At 40.9% G+C, this 9,162-nt stretch overlaps 1 protein-coding gene across 1 annotated transcript; it reads right to left on the minus strand.

Moving 5' to 3' along the window:
- Positions 1-1,449: 1,449 nt before the first annotated feature.
- Positions 1,450-8,610, minus strand: rxfp3 (relaxin family peptide receptor 3). Its single transcript, XM_043680762.2, has one exon. It carries the CDS (start codon positions 8,515-8,517, stop codon positions 7,264-7,266), a length of 1,254 nt encoding a protein of 417 aa, XP_043536697.1. The 5' UTR covers positions 8,518-8,610; the 3' UTR covers positions 1,450-7,263.
- Between the last annotated feature and the right edge of the window lie 552 nt (positions 8,611-9,162).

A 9,162-nucleotide genomic window follows, 5' to 3' on the forward strand; every position in this document is an offset into this window, starting at 1 on the left:
TAGAGAGTAAATCAACAAATCTAATTTATTTACATTCAAATAATACACAGAAGCAAATAGGCAGATACTAGAATGTCAGGTGCTATTTTAAAATATATACATCTTACAGGATTCAGTAGAGAATATTGTTCTCTTAGCATTTTTTATAATTCTCTAGATTAAATTACTCAAAATAAAAAAAAGTGAATATCCAATTTGAACACTGCTCTTTGTCAACTTCTTTCCTTACAAATCCAGAAAGAAAGAATATCTCATCCAAATATAATTGCCCATAACAATGTACAGAAATGAATGTTCTCCCTCAGTACAGAAATGAATGTAGTGGTTGTAACGAGGTCAGGCAGGTGGACCTCATAGAAAATGAGTTCCCTGATTGGGCTGATAATCTGGTCCAATCAAGGAGACTTGGCTGACAGATAAGAACAGGAGTGTCAAAGTTTCTGTTCACTCTGACAGCTGGCTCAGATGAAACTGGATCAGTGACAAGAGATCTCCACGTGTAACTGAACGGTGATTTGGTGATGGGATACCAGCTTCTGTGGAGTTATTTAACTTATATTATGTAGTCATCGTGGAATGAATTTTAAACCATATCAGCCAGAATTAATAGGCAGAATACCACCTTGAGCTACACACCTGATAGCTATGAGAAAAAAAGGCAGAAATAAGTTGTCTTTTGTTTGCTTTCATTTTGTTTTTGATGTAGAAAATAATTTTATTGATGCAAAAACGCATATTCTATAATAGAGAAACATTTATTGTTAATAAGGATACATTATACGGGGCTTTTAACAATAACCATAACATTTTTGTAAACATGACAATAATTGGTACTAATCTTCTGAGAGTCTGACATCAAACTATAATAAACCTCTCAATATAAACCCCAGCCACAATCAGTTCACTATGACAAGATACTGAATTCTGCAATGCTTTAGTTCCAAAAGGTATGTTTAAGATGTGAAAGATCAACATTTTCAAGTACGAACCATATTTTGCTGAAGAATTAATGGCCATGAACGATTCAGACCATTATTAATGTATAATGTGTTGTGTATTGAGGGAGTGACGTTTATGAATTTAGGGTAGATAAAGGAGGGCAATATAAGCTGCTCTAGCCAGCAATGCCCACACACCATCAACAAATTTTAAAAAAAGATGATTTCCACAAGTTGATGGACAATTAGCATTATTCCATTGATAGATTTGTGTAAATACCATTTCATCCTTAATCACCCTATGAGTTTTATGAAATTGCTATATTTGCACATTGATTTTCCACAAAACATGCCACAGAAAATTCACCCGGTAATTAATACCATAAGCAGCTTTTTTTTAATAATAGGATAATGATGGAAGATTACCAATCCGTCTCTCCAGCCCAGAAAATGAATAATTAAAAGAATAATTAAAATGAAATCTTTTGGAGTTTTATGAGAATTGTTGGAGATTTTAAAAATTTTGTGTTACTTGCCCTTTGTCTCTTTTAATAATTATCTTCTTATTCAGTCTTTTGTTCTCTCTCTTCACTTCGGTTTCTATTTCTACATTGAATTCAACTTCTTAAATTCACTCTTAGATATTCATTTCCTCAATATTTAAATCTCATTAGCAAAGGAATGTGTGCCCCATTGTTCACCAAGATCCCAGATGCCTTAAGGTCATAACAGGTCATCATCAACTTCAAATATGTGGGCGCAAAAGTTAAAGCTAAATAGTCATGAAGAAGTTTTGATTTGCACATGCAAACAACATTTGGCCAAGACATTCTCTTGGATTATTGCAAACTGAGACAAATTATCTCAATGAATTAAGACTAACCAATCTATCCTTTGAAAATAAACTGGTAAAAATGTGATTACTTGAAGTTGCTATATTTACATAAGGGAAATACTTAGACTTGAAGATTGTTTTCACCAAAAATGCTGAAACAACCTCAGCATCTCAATTGCTTCACAGATCCACTTTTGTGGATTATTAATGGATTAGCTGTGTCTTGTGCAATACTGATAAATTCACAGACAATTCAACATGTCAGCATGCTAGTCGTACCAGATGATAAATATAAATCAGGGAGAATCATGCGTGGTGATCATTACAGTGTCACTCTCTTGAGACTGAAACCCACAAGGTCTGCAAAGTTAAAATAGGTGTTTTTATATACTTGCCTTTTTTGCTGTTATGTGATTACATGCTCCATTCACATAAATGACAATCAGTGCAGCATTAACAACAAAATGTAATTGACAAATTGTGTGACTTCTCTATCTGTTTATTGTTACAAAAGGCAAAGCAAGCAATAATGATGACCACAGCGCAATATGCAGTTTATAGTATAAACCTGGAAACATGCTGAAGAATATATTGGTTCTCTTTCAGTTTTTAGCTCATGATAGCACCAGGACACTTAAAGGAAACATCATTTTAGCTAACTTGCTATCCAATGGTGTCTGTGCAGCAGTAATTTTGCTCCCAACAATACGTTAAACTTCATTTGCCCTAATTGATAGAAACCCAGAAATCCACCTGATCCCATAGGATTCCCAAAGGGCAAACTAAGTTAATATTGATCCCCAAGAGTGTTCCAATATTTTATTCCCCAATACCATGAATCACAGATGCTTGTGTATTATACATCCATAGGTGCTTACCACTCTTTGGTATGTCAAGCAGGTGGTAATTTTTCATATGTTAATATGAACAGTGAATGCAGCATGTAACCTAATAATGAAAGATACCAACCTTCACTCAATATCCATGAGCGCACCTTTCAATAAGGAACAGAGAAGTCAGTAAGACTGTTTTGTTTTCCTGAATGTCATTCAAAGGTAATGCGATTATTTATAATACCCAAACAGCATTTCTGCAATTGCATGTTACCTTCTGAACATCCTAATGTTTAGGTTGTCTTGCCTTTGTAGAATTAGAAACATCTTTGCTCACATTTATATTTGTAAACGGCTTGTTTTTGGCTTGCACGGAAGAACGTTTATTGAGTAAAATGATTTCTTACTGGCAAATAGTTTTTAAATTTTACTGAAAGACTTTCCACCTTTTACCTTATGTAAACCATAACTCTTTCAAAACTCTTCTACTGTATGTTATCTTTCACCAAGTCACCTTTAGTCTTGAGTTCACTGATTCAGTGTTTTTCAATCTAACAATGTCTCAGATTTAAAGTTCTAATTTTGGTACCCAAATCTAACCTCTATAATTTAGTAAAACCTTCAAAGAATTCTCTGTTACTATGATTCTGGCCTCTTCAACATCTCTCATTTTCATCACTCCAGCACTGGTGAATTCATCAGTTTAGGTCTTGTGTCAACCTGTTGAGTGGAAGTAGCACAGTAAGGAAAGTTGTTAATTTCGTTAAAAGATCTGTAGAATATGTAATTCTTTTAAAGAATGTTTGAAGGGATTTTAAGAGCTTTCATCAATTGTAAATGGATCAATTTTAAATGTCTTTATTAATAAAATCCTAGTACCAATAGAAAGCTGTATTGCTGACAGACACAAAGGGGAGTTACAGACAAAGGCAGTTACTGGGAGAGATGCTGGAAGTTGAAGACAATCCACACACAGGTACAAAGACAGAGCAGACAAAGTTAGAAACAGGAACACAGAGAATTCTTGTGAGGAGAAGCAGTAAATTAGTCCCTATACAGTTTCTTTTCTGTTTTGCAGAAGACAGGAGCTCAAGGAGGTACTTTGAAAAGTGAGTAAAATGGTCTAATACAGAGAAAGCTGTGTGAATAGCTTGTAGAGTTTTTTAAAGATGGCTCCTTTTCTGAAAGTGACCAAACTGTGAGGTGGGAGGGGGCATTCGTAATTGCTTGAAAATAAACACTTTGAACCTACACCATTAGAATTGTCAGGGCCTGACTGACAAATAGTTTGTCAAAGCCATCTTGCTGATGATAATTGCATTTGAGAAATTCAAAAGTGACAGGAGCTTTCAGTTAGGATTCCTGACCTACATTGTGTGAAAAAAGAATAACATTCTGTGGAACTATATAACCACATACCACTTTTGTATGAGTCATAGAGTCATAGAGGTATCCTATCCATGTCCCTCATGATTTTATAAACCTCTATGAGGTCACCCCTTAACCTCTGACACTCCAGGGAAAACAGTCTCTGCCTATTCAGTCTCTCCCTTTGGCTCAAATCCTCCAACCTTGGCAAAATCCTTGTAAATCTTTTCTGAACCATTTCAAGCGTCCAACTCCTTTCTGATAAGAAGGAGACCAGAATTGCATGCAATATTCCAACAGTGGCCTAACCAACATCCTATATAGCTGCAAAATGACCTCCCAACTCCTGTACTCAATACTCTGACCAATAAAAGAAAACATACCAAACGCCTTCTTCACTATTTGATAAGGGTTGATTTCTGGTAATCATATGATATAGTCTAATGATAATTTTTGGCAAGCACATGACTCCAATCTCTGTGGAGAATAAAGAAAGCCCCTATGAAAGACAGGATTGGCCTTTCAAAATGACTGACATCCCAGGAACCAATCAGGACATAATAAGAAGAAATATCAATAAGATGACTATAATCTTTAAAACCAAAACCAAATTGACCACACACCACCTTGTCAATTTAAGACTGATCATATACTGTTTGTGCACTAACAAGTCAGAGCTCAGGGATTCTACTGACCTTGGACAGATTTGAAATAATATAAATATTTCTGTTCTGACTGCTTCAAAATAGATCTGATATTTAATTTAAAATTTAATTTGTCTGTTAATTCATACGTAATAGTGTTGGTTCTGGTTCATATTGAGGTAAAGAATAGCTATAAAAATTAGCGTCCTGTAGGTAACTTCTTCCATTATGGTTTATGGTTTCCCCAAAAAGATCACCATAACTCTAAGGTCTGAAGTTTCCTCACTAAACCTTTTTATTTTACTTTTCTATGTTTCTTTCTCCTTTACTGCATTCCACAAAATGTCTTCATTTTAAATTCATTGTGTCAAACTTTGTCTTCTAACACTTCTGTTAAGTGCCTTGGATTTACTAAAAAATGCCCTACAAAAGCAACTTACTATGATTGTTTTAAACACTTGCTTTGTCTGCAGTTATACTACAGAGAAACTCAGGTGATTGAAAGATAATGTTTTGAAGAGTTGCACACCAGAAAAAGTTCTATGTATTTAAAAGTCTTTCTCACTGGCAACATTTTGTTTTGAGCTGAAGTGGTGCAGAAGAGAACGTCTATGTGTCTGTACTCTTTACAATGATTCAATTTTTTTATTATTATGCAACAATGAAGATGAATAGAAAATATGAGCCCATTTTTTAATGATCTCCTTTAGCCTGCTCCAAAGGTTTTTTTTTAATCTGGTGTTACTCCCGAGATATGTGAGCCAGGTTTTACACTGCTTGACATGCTGCATTCTGAAGTTAGGCTGGCTCCAGACTCTGAAGTTACATTGGCACTAGCAACTTTGCCATGTACCCAAAAACTATTTACAACAGTACAAAAGTAGCAGATTAAATCCAAGTTGCAATAGGTCTCACTGTCATACATAATGCATCAAGGAACCAGGGACTTCAAAGTGAAGGTCCAGATATTTGAAAAGGAGACATAATCAAAACTATAGGTAAGAAACAGGGGAGTGGGACTAAATAGATAGATTTAAAAGAGATATGAGTGAACAAACTTCCTCTTTCTGCATTGTATCATTTGATGATTTAGTATAATGCCATTTTTGGCCACAGTTCTACTTGAACTACTCTGAAACCCAAACAATGTAGGAGTACATCTGGGAGGAGCTCATGCACTTCAGTCAAATTACCAACCCAACTCTTTAATTAATTCTGATATGTGTCAATGCATATCTGAAACTGTTTTACATCAATGCAAATGAAGAGTATAATAATGCTCAACTAATAAACTGTTTTTAGCACGCTAATTATCTATTTAGCAAAAATAGTTAATACTTCCAATACCATTTTGGTTCATAACTTTAATTTTCAAATTATGAGCCAAAATTGGTGAATATGAAAATAATTAAATTGTACAATCTTTGAATCATGAATCTTTGTTGTCGCCACTATTATCATGGAGGAATATAAACATGCAGATTCCGAGTATAAAAGCTAAATTCTAACAAATAATGTCATCCGCAGAAGAGGAGATTTAGAAGATCGAAATTTCGGTGAGTTTTACAGTAACCGCAGTTACTGTGCCGGACCCAATTAACACTGTTGTGAAAGTTGAATCCCGAAACACAAATATAGTTATGTACCAGAATCTCCACAGATCGATGGTTTGGATCATTCATCGGTCATATAGAATGCGAATGGCGAATTATGTGAAGACGGAGAATTTTACAATAAATGTCTCGGACCGAAAAATGAAGGAAGAATGTAAAAGACAGAGATAAACTGTAATTTGGAGGGCACATTGATTGCAATTTGAACTGAAAACGATGTTGTGTCTCTCAGGGCCTTACGGAGATATGGCAACCTGTCTCACAGTTGCTAGGATTTCACCTGACGCCTTTTACAGAATGAAATTGATTTATTTTCTGCTCAATTTGTCACTCTGATTAAATGAAACATACAGCTTGAGTCTGTGTCACGATATTTACTATCATTCATAGTATTTCTTTGTTTAAGAAGGCTACAAACTATTGTAAGAGATTGAACTCAATGTTTCCTACGTAGACATGGTGAGTATTTTCGTTCGGAAAAGTGCGAGTGCCCTATTTGGTAGTTTTTGATGCTGTACACTAAAATGAGCTGTACTTGGTTCCAATCCGATTATTATTTCACAACAATCTCGAGGGATCCATTCGTGTTTAATTGCAGGGACTGTTGCCTGGCGGTTCTGCGAGTAACTCAGTCCCGATGCGCTGACATCCACTGTAGCGATTTCGGAAAGGGAATTTCGCCGTTCAGGGCAACGCGTATAAACGTTACAACAAAAAGTGACGGAGAAACTCGGCGGGTGTATCTGTACAGAGAGAAAATAGTTAATGATTGGAGTCCGATGTGACTCTATGTTCGCACCGCTGGTGTTGGGTTGGGCACTGCTGCGGTTTCAGCTGTCCAACCGACTAACCCAGAGCAACTTGGGCTGGAGACACGATCGAACTGGAATGGCAAAGTGAGAATCGTTCAGGAGTAGACTAAACCTAGGCAGACTTGGACTACATGTACCATTTGGAAAGGATTTAGAGAGAAATTATATTGTTCTTCTAAGAAGCGGAACCACCTATCCCGTTCCCCAAGCCAGGGACTCCTCAATAGCGGGGCTCCACTGAGTTGGCGGGCAAGATGTCGTATCGCCCATTGCACATCACAGCCCCCGGGGGGTAATACAAAACTTCCGGCGGCTGTACGGGGTTTTTCGGAATGATGACATGCCTCTGCTCATCCTGCTCTGGCTTGGTGCTGGCTGTGAAGGGCCGCATGTGTATAATGGTGGGGGAGGAGATCCTCCAGAACATGCCCTTCAGCGCCTTGCGGAACTCTCTCCTCATCAGGCAGTACAGGATGGGGTTCAGGCAGCTGTTAGTGTGGGCCAGGCAGACGGTGATGGGGAAGACGTAGGACTGGGCGGTGTAGTATTCGGAGCTGAACTGAACGGCGTTGAGTTTGACCAGGACCCCCCAGAAGGTCAGCGCCTGGTTGGGCAGCCAGCACAGAAAGAAGGACAGCACCACGATGGTGACAGACTTGGTGACTCGGGACCTCCGGCTGGCGCTGGAGCTGCTGATATTCCTGTTGGTCACGTAGCGCAGCAAGAGCAAGTAGCAGACCGTGATGAGGACCAGGGGGATGAGGAAGCCCAACAGTACCTTCTGGATCTGATAGAGACCCAGCCAGAACTGGTTGGAGCCATTGTAGTCCGGGAACTTGAGCACGCACAGCTCCTCGTTGGAGACCTTGGTGGTGGTGGAGAAGACGGCGTGCGGGATGCTGGCCAGAGCCGCGGAGATCCAGATCACCATGCTGACCCACATGGCCGAGCAGCCGCTCAGCTTGCTCCTGGGCTTCAGGGCGGACGCCACCGACCAGTAGCGGGCGATGCTCATAGCGGTCAGGAAGAAGACGCTGGCGTACATGTTCATGACGGTCACCAGGGAGACCAGCTTGCACATGAGGCTGCCGAAGGGCCAGCTGAAGTCCAGCGCCGTGTCCACCGCCCAGAAGGGCAGGGTCAGCACGAACTGGAAGTCGGTGGCCGCCAGTCCAGTGACGAACAGGTTGATGGAGGATTTCTTCCAGCTCCGCCTGCTCTTCATCAGGTAGAGCACCAGCAGGTTCCCGAGCAGCCCCAGGGCGCACACCACCGAGTACACCACCGACATGATGATGCGGGCGGCGGCCGAAGAGCCTCCCCCTGCCTCCAAGTCACCGCTCAGCGGCTCCCCCGCCCGGGACTCGTTGCTCCGGTTGAAGGCGGAGAACCAGGCGAGGGTGACGGTCCGGAGCCGGTAGCCGTGCTCCGCAGCCGCCGTCCGGTTGCTGCTGGCGATGAGGTCGAAGTCCATCCCATGGTCTGTCTGTTGTGTCCCGGCTCCAACTCCCCCCCCGCTCACTCCGACAGCTTCAGGCGGCAAATGTCCATCCTGGAGCCGAGAGCAGGCAGCTTTATAAACACCCTCCGCCAACCCCTCACACACACACACACACCATCAGCCCCCTCCCACCGACACAGCTCCGCGCTTGCGTCCGCCCAGCCCAGCCTGGGATCTTGCCCCACCTCCCCTCCCTCCCTCCGAGTGACTCCTTTCCCCTCCCGTTTCGACTTGAGGTGAAGTGAGATTAAATCAAAGGCACACACAGCTTCCCTGCAAACTTCCCTCTCTCACCAACATCTCCATCGGACTGACCGCCCAGAGAGACAGTAGACAGACCGCCCCGAATATCGACTCGTTCTCCCAAACGGAAATATTTACGAACTAATCCCCCACTCTCCCTGCTGCCCGGTTGGACAGTAGCTCTTCCCCCCCCCCCCGCCCCAATCCAATGTTTACCGCACTGACAGAGAGAGAGAGTTCACTCGCTCTTTGCGCGCTTCTTAAATTAAGGCGCGTCCAATCTCTCCCAGTCACCTGGAGAGGTACCAGGAGGGGGAATGGGTGTTAGAAATGACCATTTATCAAGGTCTGTTCCCTCCCTCCACGCCCCATCCC

The sequence above is a fragment of the Chiloscyllium plagiosum genome, unplaced genomic scaffold, assembly GCF_037043375.1.
Source record: "Chiloscyllium plagiosum isolate Xiang-an unplaced genomic scaffold, Cpla_swu_hap1 HiC_scaffold_1, whole genome shotgun sequence".
NCBI classification, from domain to species: domain Eukaryota; kingdom Metazoa; phylum Chordata; class Chondrichthyes; order Orectolobiformes; family Hemiscylliidae; genus Chiloscyllium; species Chiloscyllium plagiosum.